This window comes from Triticum urartu, chromosome 7A (assembly GCF_056163025.1).
Source record: "Triticum urartu cultivar PI428250 chromosome 7A, HENAU_Tu73, whole genome shotgun sequence".
In the NCBI taxonomy this organism is placed as follows: domain Eukaryota; kingdom Viridiplantae; phylum Streptophyta; class Magnoliopsida; order Poales; family Poaceae; genus Triticum; species Triticum urartu.
Genome location: NC_141879.1, coordinates 87,898,805 through 87,916,143, shown reverse-complemented (window position 1 = coordinate 87,916,143; position 17,339 = coordinate 87,898,805). Strand labels below are relative to the sequence as shown.

General features: G+C 54.7%; 2 protein-coding genes across 2 annotated transcripts; one reads left to right on the top strand and one right to left on the bottom strand.

The window, feature by feature from the left end:
• Positions 1-224: 224 nt before the first annotated feature.
• On the bottom strand, positions 225-1,738 carry LOC125521101 (momilactone A synthase-like). Its single transcript, XM_048686150.2, has 2 exons — positions 1,587-1,738; positions 225-1,508 (listed from the first exon to the last, which is right to left on the bottom strand). Exons 1-2 carry the CDS (start codon positions 1,613-1,615, stop codon positions 611-613), a joined length of 927 nt encoding a protein of 308 aa, XP_048542107.2. The 5' UTR covers positions 1,616-1,738; the 3' UTR covers positions 225-610.
• Positions 1,739-12,792: 11,054 nt separating this feature from the next.
• Positions 12,793-13,752, top strand: LOC125525637 (acidic endochitinase-like). The gene has a single exon (XM_087534355.1). The coding sequence runs from the start codon at positions 12,793-12,795 to the stop codon at positions 13,687-13,689; it is 897 nt and encodes a 298-aa protein (XP_087390481.1). The 3' UTR covers positions 13,690-13,752.
• Positions 13,753-17,339: the final 3,587 nt, after the last annotated feature.

Genomic DNA, 17,339 nt, shown 5'->3' with positions numbered 1-17,339 from the left:
GCCTCCATCAGTTTAACGACATGTAAACTATGTGTTCCAGAACCATGAGATTCCAAGTGCTTAAATTTGAATAAAGTTCAGTAAAACATGATCATTCAATAATCTAAGGTCGACTATGCCATTTGGTTGGGATGATGAAACAAAGTTAGGAGGAATATTCCAAATTTAGTAGAACATGATAATTCAATAATCTAAGGTCGACTATGCCATTTGGTTGGGATGATAAGTAACCAAAACATCTTGATCGAAACACTTTTTCTTAAAATAGATTTTACTCTATCATGTTCCTCCTCAACCAAACACCAAATAGAAAGGTACATCTTCAGTCAAATAATCCCAACCTTTCAGAGCAGCTCAATTCCGTTTTACTTGAAAAATGAACCAATGTACACGGAGCTCTGAAAACTGAGACCCAAATACACTGTTCAGATGTCATGCGGCTGGACATGTCGGATGGGATGCTTTGAGATTCGGTTTGCCAGTTGTCACACAGGAAGGGTTTCCAGTTTACGTCCATACGATCCGGTCATATAGGATTATTTTCCGTTTCTTTTTCTTCAGATTTATTTTGTGTTTAATTTCCTGTAACCCGGCACGATTCTCGCCGTCCTCAACAGGCCGGGACGTTGAGCGGCTTCACGACGGAGAACCCGCCGTCGACCATGAGATTATGCCCGGTGATGTACCTGGCATCCTCAGACGTCAGGAACACCGCCGCCCTCGCAACGTCCTCCGCGCGCAGCACCACGCCGCCGCCCATCTCGTTGATGTCCTCGTCGAACAGCCGCCTGATCAACTCCTCGTCGCCGGCGCCCCCCGGCGGGAGGCCTAGCATCTCCCTCGCGGAGCGCGCCCCCATGGGCGTCGCGATGGCGTACGGCGAGATGGCGTTCACCCTCACGCCGCGCGCCGCCAGCTCCGCCGCCGCGGACCGCACCATGCCGACGACGGCCATCTTGGAGACGCTGTACGCGTGGGGGCCCGACCCGCCCAGCGCGCCCGCCGTGCTGGACGTGCAGAGGATGCACCCCGCGCCGCGCGGGACCATGGCGCGCGCCGCGTGCTTGATGCCGGCGGCCACGCCGCGGAGGTTGACGGCCATGACGCGGTCGAAGTCGGCCATGTCCAGGGACTCGATGGGGGAGCCCGCGTAGTTGCCGCCCGTGATCCCGGCGTTGTTGAACATGACGTCGAGCCGGCCGTGCCGCGCCACGGCGAGGTCCACGGCGGCCGCCACCTGCCCCTCGTCCGTGACGTCGCAGCGGGTGTAACAGGCCGTGTCCGGGTCGCCGAGCTCGGCGGCCACGGCGCGGCCCAGGCTGTCCTGGACGTCGGCGAGCACGACCTTGGCGCCGTTCCGGACGAACTCGGCGGCGGTCACCTTCCCGATGCCGCTCGCCGCGCCGGTGATCACGGCCACCTTCCCGGCCAACCTCCGTGAGTCAGAGGAAGCGGAGAGGGGGCGTGACGGGCTTCCTGCCCTTCCGGCCGCTCCGCTCTTCGCCGTGCTACACTCTCAGAAAACAACAAGTGAGCAAGGCAGCGAACATCAGCGGGCTGCCGGACCACACCAAAAACGTTCGTACCTGAAAAGGACGCGCATTAATCGGAACATCTTCGACGAAGGACAAATCGTGAGCTGCTTTCTGGCACAACGATAGGCAACTAAATTTAACGAAGGCTCGAAACATCTTTATAAGACCCACAAAAAGTTCTTTATACTCCCTCCCGTCTATATTACTTATCTTCGAGATATATCCGTTTAAACGACAAGTACTCTCTCCCTTCATTTTTATAAGACGTTTCAGACAATACACATTGAACTATTTTGACTGCTGTCTGAAATGGCTACAGCGTCTTATAAAAATGAACAGAGGGAGTAATATGGATCAGAGGGAGTAATATTTATATGAAGTTCAACGAGTGAAGTGGTGGAAACCTTCCCGGACCTCTATGAGGAATTCCAAGCAGCCTGCTCGGCTCGGTCCCGCGACAATAGGCGACTCGGCATTGGGTCGTTGTGTGAACGCTTTGGACTATTCTTAATAGACTTGTGATCGGGCGGTTTTCAATGTGCCGACCTACTGATGCGATCTCTAAATGGTGTGGTTTCTGCAGCCGTGGAAGCCGTTTAGCCGTCCCAGGAGCATGGCGCCATTGATGACCTCATCTCCAGCCTCCGTTCATTGGCCTTTTTCCTGGCGCTAACCCTCCCTCCGCCTCCGCCGAGCCAGACTAGGGGGTTGTATCCCTGCTTGCGTCTTTGTTGGCCCTTTTTTTTTTTGGCTTGTTAAGTTATGTCCTCAGCAAAACATATTTTTCATATTTTGACTTTTGTGTTTGGATTTTGTGTGCTTGCATAGTTGCTTTATTTAGAAAGCAGGGTGAAATAATTTTTGGGTAACAATGGAAACATCGTGAAGCCGTGGAATCAGTGGAGACGGATGCCTATCATATATGATAGACTGTCGGTCATGAATCGGAGCTTGCGCGCGCGTTCCGTACGAGCAGACTAACAAAATCGTGCTTAGATTAGAGATAGTTCTTTTTTGACACCATAGATTAGATACAGTATATATAAGTAGCTAGACTAGAGTACCTGATTAGTGGTTGAGCCCGTCGCTGTTGTATCCTTGTCCTACTCGCCTTTTCGGTACCTTTTGCATGTGCAAGCCTAACTAAAAAATAGGCGCATTTTACCTTGTGACATAAGTGGTAAGCAATCCAAACAATTAAAAATAGGGATATATGCGCATTCGCCGACACTGCTGGTTCCAGGTTCGTACTTCTTTTTGGGTGCACGTGAAGGCAATGTGCATCTAAATGGACACATCAAACACCTACTGCCACGTCCGAATGTGTTCGTAGACATCATTCAGGGAAAAAAACAGATGAAATTCATGTAAACCAGATTATATTAGTAAAATTCTGATACATTTACAACAAAAGGATGAAATTGAACAAAGTTTAACTAGACTGAAAGAAATTTAAACTAAACCTAAAACTAAACTAAACGAGGTACCGGACGGTGACATCATAGGCATGGCATTCGAGGCCGCCGGCACCTTCATCGTTGTCGCGCTGTCATCCTTGTTATCTCGTCATTCCAGTGACTGGAGGCCTCCTAGGGTCGCGGCAACCCTGATTGGCCGCTGCCCGGCTGCCTTAGCCTTGCGGCCACGACCTCTTCCTTATCCTTGCCCTTGATGGCGAGGGCAAGGGCGATGTTGGTGCACTCAAACTACTCAGACCAACTTTCAGAAGTTGGTCGATGACTTGACACCCGCGGCGGGTGAATGTCTGCGTTGTGGTCGTGGACCGATCCTCGGCCCAGGCAACGCGAGGTCCAGGTCGGTGTGCACCCAGACTGACGCCACGTCTAACGTAGAGAACGCCACCTGGTGCGTCATGTTGTGCCGATCCTAGCGTGCCTACTCAGCCGCCATCATGGCGCACGAGGAGGCGTAACCGCCACGTCGGACGTAGTAGATGAGGTGTCTGCACGCATTGGCTATCGCTGGGCCGGACACCTCCTCGTTCATCTTCACGGCGACCAGACGCTGATGGGGGGCGGGGGGATGGCGGCACCTGCTCCCTACTGCGCCGGAACAAACGGTGTGGCGAGGACACCGACTAGACAATGTGCCCGTATTGGCTACGCGATGGGGACGCCGATTCCGCCTTAACACAACGTTGTGGTGCGACACCGACTCCTCCTTAATGCGGTATTTTGTATGCCGTGGTTGGGCGGCGAAGGTGTTAGAATAAATCCGAGGCATACCGTCGATCATCCGAGGACCAAGCAATCACACAAGCACGACACCGAGATTTGTTAACGAGGTTCACCGATATGGCTACATCCCCGGGGCCTGACTACGGGCACTCCTCCCCGTGACACTGTCACAATACCGCACACCGGCCATCCGGGCGCCGGCACACGCCGCCGGCTCCCCCTTGCGCGCATGTGCTATTATGTTGGCATAGGTTACATCGTGTGTCTAGCCCCGCTATATATGAGAGGCCTAAGATACAAGTGTCCTATTAGGACACGACTCCATATCCTATCTAAACATAGTACAACTACAAGTCCAACTGTAACCTACCTTGTACACTATATTCAACACAACTCCAACAGAAGGTGGTGTCAGACCGTGGTCAAAGAGCTTCCAATCAAGCAGCGGCTCGAACTACCACGCATGCTCATCGTATGTCCGCAGAACCTTGGTGGGATTTGGTGGTTGTTTCTGCTCCTCATCGTTCGAGGAGAGCACCACCTTCGTCTGGCCCGTCAGAGTGGTGGACCCGAGGACTGTGGGTGGTGGCTCCACGAGCTAGAACTCCCCGCCGATCCTCCTGTCGGCATGGACTTGGCCATCTCGGTAGTGTGCAATAGAGAGGATAGGAGAGGCGAAGTGGCAGTGTGCGAAGGAGATGGAATAGGGTTTGGAGGTGCAGCCTTTTTGCTTAAATAACCAGGGCAAGCAGACTGATGCCGCTTTAGTGTGGCCACAACGGTCGAAGTAGGGTTCACGGTCGCGGTGTCTGCATTGAAGCATCTCCGGGTCAGCTGTCCGGTAACATCGGTCGGCATGAATACAAGTCGCCGTCCGTCAGGTCACGTCCCCCTGAGCGGCACTCAATACGTGGTGTGGCTTCTAGAGCGGAACGTGCGGCAAGGGTGGTGGGTTAGATCACTCAGCTGGGCGTCGTGGCGGACGTTCAGATGCCTGCAAACAACGCGCAGAGACTTTTGGCTCGCGAGCTCAAATGCTCTCTGATGAACAATAAAATCAACAAAAAAATGGTAAAAATGAATCAAAAAATTCTGAATTTTTTGGCAACAAATATTGATGATTTTTTTACATACCATCGTGAGGAAAGACATTCATAAATGCTCTAGCCGAGAAAAACAAAATCAATACTCAAAATGACTATTTTTGAGCAATGATATGTTTTTTCGTCCGGAGAAATTGGAATGTTTTTCCTCATGAAATTTTGCACGTATGTAAAACATTCAACAATATTTACTGCCAAAAAATTCAGATTTGTTTATTATTTATTTTGATGTTTAGTGTTTTTCTTTTTCTTTTGGTAACGATAGGTCCATTTGAGTTCGCGACAAGAAGGGTATTTTCACGCAGAGAGCACACCTACGCTAGCTCTGAAAACTGTTGCAATTAACACGTCATTTTTTTGCGTGTGACAATTAACACGTCATGAGATCAAGATGAGTCCAACGGCTCTGGTACGGACTGGCAACTCGGGTGGTGACGCGGCGGGCGATGCGGCTCTGCTCGTTGGTCCCGACGAGCCGTCGCCCTGGTCGGTGGTGCGGACGCTGGGCCGGTCGGCGCGGGCGTCCCCGGAGGCGATCTCGGATGCGGAGGCGGCGCCGCGCTGGACGGGGAGCCGCTTCTGGGCCCTGGCCGCGGGAAGCGACGATGAGGATTCGGAGGCGGAGACGAGCAATGGCGAGTTTCGGCGTGTCGAGGCGAGTCGGCCGTCGTTGGGCGCGTTCGTGGCTCGGGCTGAGGAGCCAGGGAGCTCGCTCATGGTCGGGAGGAGGCGGGCCTTTGCGCCCGGCGGCTGCGGTGCTCGCCGACGAGGGGTGTCTGGTCGAGCGCCCTTGGTGGGCGCGGCGTTGATGGGGGGCGTGCGGGCGGCCTTGGGCAGCACGCGGGCTGCCTCCCCTCCGCGGAGATCGGGGCCTGCGCCGGCGAGGCTGGTGGAGCCTGGGGCGGTGGCGCCGGTGGGCGCAGGGGCGGCGGCGGCGTCGGAGGAGGCGGCCGATCCCAGGCCTAGGGTTGGGGAGGCTGGTCGGACTGGGCCGGTGGGCCATGCCCAGGAAGTGAGCCAAGGGGGCCTACTTGGGCCTTGCGCGGTCCAGGGCGTTAGTTCCGCGGAGACGGTCTCAGAGTCGCGGGGCGGCGCGGAAAAGCCCAAGTCTGGCCCGTCCTCTGAGCGGGCAGTACTTAAGTGGCTTTGGATCCGCCGTGGGGCCTCCGACAGTTCACTAGGGTTTCCAGCCACTCCATCTGAGGTGCGGCGCTTCGGTGGATCCGCCCGATCCCTTTCCCCACCACCTTCTCCCCCACCCCTTCTCCGGTCCTTCGCCGAGGTGGTTGCCATGGGCTCCAAGGCGGAGCGGTGTGCTGACAAGAGGGCGGAGCCGGATTTGGAGGCAGAGAGGCGTCGCGAGCGAGATTTGCGCGCCCAATCGAAGTCGCGCGCGGCAGAGCATGCCGGCGAGGAGGGAGGCTGGGGGCCTCCCCCAGCTTGGTGGCTCAAGGAACAAGAGAGGAAGCAGAAGAAGAAGGAGGCCTACAAGAAGAAGGGGCTCGAGCTCAAGCGCAAGGAATCTCTCCCCCCCTACGGTGGTGACCGCGTCGGCGACACCTACTCCAAGCCGAAGATGAAGGGGCCGGAGCTCAAGCGCAAGGAATCTCTCCTCCCCTACGGTGGTGACCGTGTCGGCGACACCTACTCCAAGCCGAAGATGAAGAAGCACAAGACGGCGATGTCGGCTCCTTCCAAGCTCTCCAAGCCATCCGCTTCCAAGGGCACGGCGGCGGAGCCCATTCCCGCCGAGGACGCGGGTGGGCCAGAGTGCTTCCGCTGCGGGCGCACGGGTCACTACCAGAGCGAGTGCGGTTTCAAGCAGCTCTGCGTGCTCTGCAGCAACGAGGGGCATGCCTCGGCCTACTGCCCCACGCGTGGCAAGCAGCTCGTGCTCCAGACCATGGGCCACGCCTTTGCGGGTGGCGGTTTCTTCTGCCTACAATACCCGGAGGAGGCGGATGTGGCGGCGGAGGGAATGCTGGGGGCCAATGCGGCCCTGGTGTCGGCGGCGCCCGGCGTCCTGTCCAAGGAGATCCTCGAGGCCGAGCTCCCCCATCTCTTCGAGGGCGAGTGGGACTGGCAGGTGGCGCCGTTCGACACGGACTGCTTCTCCGTGGCGTTCCCGGACCCTGTCATGCTACGGATGGCGACGCGCAGCGGGAAGCTTTTCCTCTCCATCAACAACATCACCGCCGACATCCATGACGCGGTCCTCGCCGAGCCCAAGGCGCTGTCTATGCCGGAGGTTTGGGTGAAGCTATGGGGGGTGCCTCCGAAGCAGCGGCGGGTGGAGCGGCTGATGGCGGCCACGACTATGATCGGCCGGCCGTTGGTGGTGGATGAACTGTCCCTAATCCGTTCGGGCCCAGTGCGTATGGAGTTTGCGTGTTGGGCGCCGGCCAAGTTGTGCGGATCTGTGCAAATCTGGTTCAATGGAGAGGGCTACTCCATCAAGCTCGAGCCGGAGGTGGACCAACCGCGCACGGCGGCCCCTGCTCTCCCGCCCCCACCGCCACCACCCGCGGGTCGGGGCCCGGGGGATCAAGACAAGGACAAGCGCAAGGACAAGGATCCGGAACAAGAAGCCAGCATGGAGGAGGATGACTCCATCGATACCGCGGCCTGGGACAAGCTCGGGATCTCTGCGGCGGGCCCTGCCGCGCCGGTGGAGGGGTTCGCGGGGCTGCGCTGGGGTCGGGCCTGGAGGGGATGTCCATCTCGATCCCCAACCAGTACGGCTCAAACATGGGGCCGGTTTCCTCACCCCCCTTGGGCGCGGCCCCGGCTTCGGTGGAGGGTTTGGGCGGAGGCATCTCGCCGTTCGCGCTCTCCCCCAACCCCTCGCGGCTCCATTCGGTGGGTACTCCGGGGTCCGGTGGACGTGGCTCCACCCTAAGCGGCTCGGTCAAGCCGATGAAGAAGATGGCGGTGCGCAAGGTCAGCGCGGAGGTGGTGCGCGCGATGGAATCGCTGGGGGCGCCTCCCACGCCTCGACAGTCGGTCATGGCACTGGCAGCCCCAACCTTGCCATCCGTCGCTGATCCGCTGAGGCAAGAGGCGGCCAAGACGGTGACGATCGCCAAGGCCAAGCGTACCAAGACGGTGCCGGCGGCTCCGGTCCGCACAAGCTCGCGCTCCAAGGGGGCCAAGGGTAACATGTTGTCGCTGCAGCGGGCGCAACTCCTCCAGGCGCAGAAGAACATGGAGATCTCAGGTAATCCTCCGCCTCGCTTCACGGTTCTTGATTCCTTTTCGTACGATCACTTGCATGAGGTGTTGGAAGCGAGCGGTGTGGTTTCTTCTGGTGAGGGGGGAGTCAGGCAGCTTATTTCGCTCGTTCGCGCCAAGGAGACGGCGTAGGCAGCGCTCGCGGCTGCTGCGGCAGCGCGTGCTGTCCAGAGGCCCGGTGAGCCCGAGGGTGGGGCCACCGCGGCTCTCTCCGTGCCAGAAGAGGGGGATCAGGAAACAGGGGTTGCCCCCCTCCCTCGGCTTGCCGTGGCAGGGTGAGGCACGTGGCTAAGGCGGTCACCTCGCGAGGTGTCCGGCTCCGCAACCGAGTCATCTAGATGCGGGCCATCTTTTGGAACATCCGTGGCTTTGGCCACGCGGGGCGTCGGATGCAACATAAGGAGTACATGCGTAGAGAGGACGTCGATATCGTGGGGCTGCAGGAAACTATCAAGGGGGATTTTCGTTTCCATGACCTGCTTGCTATTGATCCGTTGGAGCGCTTTGAGTGGCAACACGTCCCCGCTGTTGGTCACTCCGGTGGTTTGTTGCTTGGTCTTAATCGTGCTCTATATGAGATTATTTCCTGGGACGTTGGTTCGTTTTTCATCTCAGCTCATTTTAGAGTTAGGTCCACGCGACGCGAGTTGGTTGTCATTCAGGTCTATGGGCCGGCCGATCACTCGAGATCGGCGGAGTTCTTGGGAGAACTCCAAGCCAAAGTTAACTCCGTGACTGAGGCAACGCTTCCTGTCCTGGTGGGAGGCGATTTCAACCTGATTAGGTCAGGTGCGGACAAGAGTAACAGTAACATAAACTGGCCTCGGGTGGCTATGTTTAATGATGCGATCACTTCGATGGCCCTCAGGGAGGTGGCTAGAACGGGCGCTCGATTCACATGGACAAACAAGCAATTAGACCCGGTACGCTCTGTGCTGGATCGTGTGTTCATGTCTCTGGATTGGGAAATGGGTTTTCCCCTCTGCACTCTAGTCGCGGAGACTCGGATTGGGTCAGACCATGTACCTCTGGTGTACTCCTCGGGGGAGGATAGAGTGCGACGTAGCCCTCGTTTTTTCTTTGAAACGGCCAGGTTAGAGGTGCCAGGCTTCGAGGAGCTCTTCAGGGAGAAGTGGAGGGTGTGCGTGAGTCAAGTGGGGTCCCAGCGTGGCCCGATGGAGTTCTGGAATGCTGTCGGAGGACGACTCAGGGCAAGTCTCAAGGGATGGGGCGCTAACCTTGGGAGGTCCGACAAAGCACACAGAGCCGCCATCCTAGCGGAGATCGCAACGATTGATTCCCAGGATGATATGCGGGACCTTTCGGAGACAGAATGGGCCCATCGATACGACCTGGAAAGTCAGGTCGAAGCGTCGTTGCGAGTAGAGGAAGAATATTGGCGTCGCCGTAGTGGCTTGAAATGGATCCTCAAAGGGGATGCTAATACCAAGTATTTCCAAGCCTACGCTAATGGCCGACGTCGTAAATGTTCTATCCTAAGGTTGCAATCGGAGCAGGGGCTTCTGTTGCGACAAGAGGACATCTCTCGGCATATTTACGAGTTCTACATTAAGTTGATGGGGACGTGTGAGGACCAGAGGGCGGGTCTGAATGCGGATGTGTGGGAAGTAGGGCAACGGGTGCTGGACTGCGAGAACGAGGGGCTGGGGCTAGCATTCCTTCCCGAAGAAATCGATGCCGCGCTATTGGGTATGAAGGCGGACACGGCCCCCGGCCCGGACGGGTGGCCGGTGGCAATGTTTAAATGGTTCTGGCCCTTACTTAGGGGCCCGATTTTCGAGATCTGCAACGGGTTTATGCACGGGTTGGTAGATATATCGCGCCTTAACTTTGGAGTGTTATCGCTCATACCAAAGGTTCAAGGGGCCGATGATATTAGGCAATTCCGCCCCGTTGCGCTCATCAACGTTCCGTTTAAAATTTGTGCCAAAGCGTGTGCGACTAGGTTAGTTCTGGTAGCTCATCGTGTGATCCATTGCAACCAATCCGCGTTCATCCGTGGTCGCAATATTCTTGAGGGCCCTCTGGCCCTTCAGGAGATTATACACGAACTCAAACGCACCAAGGAACCGACAGTGCTGTTAAAGCTAGACTTCGAAAAGGCTTACGATCGGGTTAATTGGAATTTCCTCCGCCAGGTGCTACTCCGCCGGGGTTTCTCCACTGTTTGGGTGCACCGCGTCATGCAGTTGGTCTCGGGAGGACAAACTGCTATTTCGGTGAACGGAGAAGTAGGGCACTTCTTCCGGAACAAGCGAGGCCTCAGGCAAGGGGATCCGTTTTCCCCCCTCCTGTTCAACTTTGTAGTCGATGCGCTGTCCTCAATGCTGAGGAAAGCGGCGGAGGCTGGTCATATCAAAGGGTTGGTAGGACATCTCATTCCAGGGGGAGTGACCCACTTGCAGTATGCGGATGACACACTACTGCTGTTTTGTCTGGACCTACATAGCATTGGTGCGGTCAAGGCGATTCTTCTCAGTTTTGAGCTCATGTCGGGCCTCAAAATTAACTTCCACAAATGTGAGGTGCTCTCGATGGGGATCGAGGCCGAGGAGGGAGGGCGCATTGCAGATTTGCTCAACTGCAAAGTGGGCAAATTCCCGTTCACTTATTTGGGCCTCCCGGTAGACACCAAACGACCCACGATAGAGGATTGGGAGCCTCTATGCGCCAAAGTGAGGACTAGGGTCTGTCCTTGGCGGGGCAAATTTTTGTCGAAAGCGGCAAGGCTAGTGCTCACAAATTCCAGCCTGTCTTCTTTGCCGATGTTTGCCATGGGGCTGTTTTTGCTTGCAGAAGGGGTCCATGCCAAGTTTGACACGCCGCGAGCCAAGTTCTTTTGGGAAGGAACTGGCCCGCACCACAAATACCACATGGTTAAATGGGCCTGGGTGTGCCGGCCCAAGGACTTGGGCGGTCTCGGGATCACCAATTCCAGATGGCTTAACATCGCGCTGATGTGCAAATGGATTTGGAAAATCACCCAGGGGGCCTCGAGGTTGTGGGTCGATCTCCTACGGGCTAAATATTTTCTTAACGGGAATTTTTTTGAAGGAAGGGCAAGGGGCTCACCGTTTTGGAATGATCTTCAGTTGATCAAACCAGCTTTTGCCATGGGGGCAAAATTTGCGGTTGGGAACGGCAGATCCGCGCGTTTCTGGACTGACCTTTGGATAGGTACTCAACCCCTTTGGATAGAATTCCGGGAGTTGTACGATATTGCCGTTGACACTGCGTTATCGGTGGCGGATGCGCTTGCCGCGACGCCACCTGAGATTCAGTTCAAACGGGAACTCAACGGACCGAGCAGGCAAGCCTCGCGGCCTTGAGGCAATTAATCGAACCGGTGGGTCTTTCGGATCAACCTGACACGGTGAGTTGGGCGCTCACTAACTCGGGGAAATTCTCGGTGAACTCCTTATACCGCAAGTTGTGTCGAGGGCCGACACAGCCCGTGATTGCAGGATTATGGAAAGCGCGGATGCCTTTGAAGATTAAACTTTTCATATGGCAACTGTTTCGCGATAGGCTTCCCACCTCCTTGAACGTAGCCAAACGTAATGGGCCGGCCACGGGTCCGTGTGCGTTATGTGGGAACCGGAGGATGCCAATCATGTGTTTTTCCGGTGCCCGTTAGCAAGGTTTGCGTGGAGTGCTGTCCGCACCGCGGCAGGTGTCCTTTGGGACCCGCGCTCGGCTACTGAGCTTTTCAACCTCCTTGATGCGATTAAGGGCCCAGCGTATCGGGTTATGTGGAGTTGTGTTGGGGCACTTCTCGGGGCCTTATGGCTAACTAGGAACAAGTTTACTATAGAAGGGTGCTTCCCAAATCATCCGGCTAATATCATCTTCAAATGCAACCTTCTATTGCAGCAGTGGAGTCCGTTGGGGAGGCGCAAGCATGCTGAGCTAATCAAGACCGCCCAACAATGACTGGTGCAAATGTATGCGATGGCTAGGGAGTCATGACTTCGGTTCTTTTGTTGCTTGACGAGCCTGCGTGCTCTGTACGGGCTCTGCCCTGTAATCTCGTTTGGCGGCTTGTTTTTAGTCTCATCTGAACTTTGATGCTCAAGCCGGCAGGGCTTTTGGTGTTGTATTAAGACTTGGTTTGTGGTACGCTGCCGTTGGGGTTTTATTAATTTAAAGCCGGACGCATCCGGCGTCTTCATTCTAAAAAAACAATTAACACGTCGTCAGGCTGCGCGGGTGGGTGGGTTGTAGTTTTCCGGGTGGTTTACCTGCTCTGCTCCGCCCGCGAGCACAGTCGCCCCCGGTGGGTCGCCGTCCGGCCCGGCGTCGGATTCGGGCAATCGCGATCGCCTCTCCATTTGGCCTTTTGTGTTGAAATGGCTTCTAGCTGCATGCAACTTGATCAAACAACCCGGTTACCTTTTCTTATTTTACTACGGTATATGCAGGTGCCTTGCACGTCGTTATGTTCAAGTAGAACAAGATAATAACTGAAGCTGTGGTTCAAAATCACGAACACCGTCGCCGTTGATTCGAAGCTCCGAGCAGAATGCGTTCACATGCGTTCATCTATGTGCCCAACAAGCCAGGCATGAGCATAAACAATGCAGGGAATGACGAATTAATTTCACACTACGAGTTCCCTCTTATATAAAGCCAACCCTCCGATCTCAAATTCATCAACAAAACAGAAGACACACTCCTAGTTCAATAGAACCAATAGGGCCACAAATGGCTAACAGATCATCATCCCTGCTGCAATTGCTGGTCGTGGTAGTAGTGGCGGCGCAGTTCCTCGGTTTGGAAGCCGGCGGTATTTCCATCTACTGGGGTCAGAATGGTGGCGAGGGAACGCTTGCGGAGACCTGTGCCACCGACAACTACAAATTTGTCAACATCGCCTTCCTTGCTGCCTTTGGCAATGGCCAGCCACCAGTCCTCAACCTGGCAGGCCACTGCGACCCGACCAACGGCGGCTGCACGAACCTAAGCTCCGACATCAAGTCTTGTCAGAGCCGTGGTGTCAAGGTGATTCTCTCCATCGGTGGCGGGGCCGGCAGCTACTACCTTTCCTCGGCCCAGGACGCCAAAAATGTCGCGACGTACTTGTGGAACAACTACTTGGGAGGTAAGTCATCTTCGCGGCCTCTCGGCGATGCAGTCCTCGACGGCATCGACTTCGACATTGAGGGTGGCACACCCCTACACTGGGATGATCTTGCGAGGTTCCTCAAAGGTTACAGCAACTCCGGCAGGAGAGTATACCTGACTGCCGCGCCACAATGCCCTTTCCCTGATGCATGGGTGGGTGGCGCCCTCAACACCGGCCTCTTTGACTATGTGTGGGTGCAGTTCTACAACAATGCACCCTGCCAGTATACCTCAGGTAGCACTACCAATCTAGCCGATGCGTGGAAGCAGTGGTTGACAGTTCCAACAAAGCAGATCTTCCTCGGCCTCCCAGCGTCACCTCAGGCTGCCGGCAGCGGGTTCATCCCGGCCGATGATCTGAAGTCAGATGTTCTCCCATTGATCAAGAGCACAGGAAAATATGGAGGGATCATGTTGTGGTCCAAATACTATGATGACCAGGATGGCTATAGCTCTTCGGTGAAGAGTGATGTTTGAGAGGGTCACCATACTTTAATCTGTGAGATACATGTGTGCTTTCTTTCTTGTGATGTGTGAGGAATGGAGGATTCATCCATTTTCCTTGTTACTTGTAAGTAATTATGTGTCACTCGATTGTTGTATATAATATAAATACTTTTTTTTACTTGGAGCATGGCTTGGATCTTTCATTTCAAAGGAGGTAACCTGAATCCAGGATTATTTGTTCAACATGACTGAAATGTGGATCATAATTGCTTTTATTACATTATAAATTCTCTGCACACCGGAGCATTGTGCAACTTTGCTTCATGTGTCTTATCCACCTGGCCTAATCCGCAGTGGCGAATCTAGCAGGGGGGCTTCGACAGCTCGAGCCCCCCCTCCAAAAATTGGGAAAGAAAAATTACTAGTATTCGTATCAAATTTTTGACCTTTTATTTGGACTAGCGAATTAAGAGCTTTTTACTTTTTCTACACACAATTAACTTTGAGCACTCCCTTCATTTTCTTCCAAGATTCGCCACTGCTAATCCGGGTATCATTAACTCATTATCGGCAAATATATACCTACACCAAGACGTCATGTAGAGCTCCGAGTTGTATCACACGCTGCTCTGGCAATACCCTGCACCCCACCGCCCCACCCCGGAGCAAACCACCTTCCCGCAGGCTCCGGCGAGATCCACCACATAGTATCAGGCGGTGTAGGTGCCCTCTCCTTCCATCAGCCTCCGCTATCACTACGTTTGGGACTGGGGCTTGGAGTGGCGTTGGGGCGACACCTGTGAGATCAGCGGATTTGAAGGCGAAGTACGTGACCACACTATGGGGAAAATGATATATAAGGGTTTTCATTGTAACTTTCTTTTTGTGGAGTCGTTTTTTTGCAATTGTTCCTTGCCGTGTGTCCTCTCTTGATTTATCCATCCATTGTAATCCGACAGTTGTTTAATGGTAATCGGAATTCCCCAAAAAAAAATCTGCCCGGCAGGGGAGAAAGGAAGTCTATTCGGATGCGGTTCGTTTGCCGTTTGCTGCCCATCCGCTGCTCGAGCCTGATCGTTGTGAACGCGCACGCCCGCCTTCACTCGCATGGCACCATGCATGGTGCATGCACCCGACCCAGTTCCCCGCGCGCAGTTGGCTGGCTTGTAGCCGAGGATGTACGCGGCAGTGTATCTGGACGACCACCCGGGCCATGCAGGTGTCACTGCATGCCCGGCCAGCAGCACACTGGCACGTAGGCGGGATGTGCGGGGCAGGTCTATCGGATAGACAAGGCGTCAGGCCAACTTTACCGTGCGATCCTATCCTGTCTGGCCCCATCCGTTTAGGGTAAAACGGACAAAGAAGGCGGCCCAACGCGCGGCGGCCTGGATTCATCTTGTCCGTTTTGTGTCTGGGTCAACCCATTTTGAGCGCAAACTTGCGTCGGGTTTGGGTCGCGACGGACACCAAACGGACATGCGCCTCGTCCGCGTCGGGGCCGCGTGGCAGACCGCCACCTACCTCCCATCCGCCCACATAAATGCTTACGAACGGGCGGCCCCACCTGTCATCCGCACGTCGAAGGGTCGTCGTCCTTCTTTAAGTGGGAAGCGTGGACGGGTCGTCGTCCACACTGCCCCACGCCATCCCGCGGCCTCCTCGAAACCCGATAGCCCCAGTCCCAAACCCTAGCCAACACCTCGCCGGCCGGCCGCCCGCTGCCATGGGCCGCAAAGGCAAGCACGACCGCGAGGCTGGTTCCTCGTCGGGACGCCGCCGCGGCTCGCCATCACCACCACGCCGGGCCCCCGCGCCGCCCGCCTTCTCCATCGCGCCCAGGTCCGCCGGCGAGCGCGACCGGCATTACGTCCGGTCGTCGGTCTACCGCCGTTATTGGGAGATGAGGACGCCGCTGAAGGAAATATGCCCTAGAGGCAATAATAAAGTTATTATTTATTTCCTTATAATCATGATAAATGTTTATTATTCATGCTAGAATTGTATTAACCGGAAACATAATACATGTGTGAATACATAGACAAACAAAATGTCACTAGTATGCCTCTACTTGACTAGCTCATTAATCAAAGATGGTTATGTTTCCTAACCATGAACAATGAGTTGTTATTTGATTAACGAGGTCAGATCATTAGTTGAATGATCTGATTGACATGACCCATTCCATTAGCTTAGCACACGATCGTTTAGTATGTTGCTATTGCTTTCTTCATGACTTATACATGTTCCTATGACTATGAGATTATGCAACTCCCGTTTGCCGGAGGAACACTTTGGGTGCTACCAAACGTCACAACGTAACTGGGTGATTATAAAGGAGCATTACAGGTGTCTCCGAAGGTAGATGTTGGGTTGGCGTATATCGAGATTAGGATTTGTCACTCCGATTGTCGGAGAGGTATCTCTGGGCCCTCTCGGTAATACACATCACATAAGCCTTGCAAGCATTACAACTAATATGTTAGTTGTGAGATGATGTATTACGGAACGAGTAAATAGACTTGCCGATAACGAGATTGAACTAGGTATTGGATACCGACGATCGAATCTCGGGCAAGTAACATACCGATGACAAAGGGAACAACGTATGTTGTTATGCGGTCTGATCGATAAAGATCTTCGTAGAATATGTAGGAGCCAATATGGGCATCCAGGTCCCGCTATTGGTTATTGACCAGAGACGTGTCTCGGTCATGTCTACATTGTTCTCGAACCCGTAGGGTCCGCACGCTTAAGGTTACGATGACAGTTACATTATGAGTTTATGCATTTTGATGTACCGAAGGTTGTTCGGAGTCCCGGATGTGATCACGGACATGACGAGGAGTCTCGAAATGGTCGAGACGTAAAGATTGATATATTGGAAGCCTATGTTTGGACATCGGAAGTGTTTCGGGTGAAATCGGGATTTTACCGGGTTACCGGGAGGTTACCGGAACCCCCCGGGAGCCATATGGGCCTACATGGGCCTTAGTGGAAAGGAGAAAGGGGCAGCCCAAGGTGGCTGCGCCACTTCCCCCTCCCCTAGTCCTATTAGGATTAGGAGAAGGTGGCCGGCCCCCCTCTCTCTCTTTCCCCCCTTGGGAATCCTACTTGGAATAGGATTGGGGGGGGGGAGTCCTACTCCCGGAAGGAGTAGGACTCCTCCTGCGCCTCCCTCCTTGGCCGGCCAGCCTCCCCCCTCTACTCCTTTATATACGGAGGCAGGGGACACCTCTAGACACACAAGTTGATCCACGTGATCTATTCCTTAGCCGTGTGCGGTGCCCCCTGCCACCATATACCTCGATAATACTGTAGCGGAGTTTAGGCGAAGCCCTGCTGCTGTAGTACATCAAGATCGTCACCACGCCGTCGTGCTGACGGAACTCTTCCCCGACACTTTGCTGGATCGGAGTCCGGGGATCGTCATCGAGCTGAACGTGTGCTCGAACTCGGAGGTGCCGTAGATTCGGTGCTTGATCGATTGGATCGTGAAGACGTACGACTACTTCCTCTACGTCGTGTCATCGCTTCCGCAGTCGGTCTGCGTTGGGTACGTAGACAACACTCTCCCCCTCGTTGCTATGCATCACATGATCTTGCGTGTGCGTAGGAAATTTTTTGAAATTACTACGAAACCCAACAGTGGTATCAGAGCCTAGGTTATTGATGTTGAT

What these genes read in the sequence shown, in the direction of transcription:
- LOC125521101 (XM_048686150.2), bottom strand. Translation starts at nt 1,615, where the DNA reads ATGTTCCGATTAATGCGCGTCCTTTTCAG. An exon ending in TTAATGCGCGTCCTTTTCAG is followed by an intron (nt 1,509 to 1,586) that starts GTACGAACGTTT and finishes CTGAGAGTGTAG; the next exon opens with CACGGCGAAGAGCGGAGCGG.
- LOC125525637 (XM_087534355.1), top strand. Translation starts at nt 12,793, where the DNA reads ATGGCTAACAGATCATCATCCCTGCTGCAATTGCTGGTCGTGGTAGTA.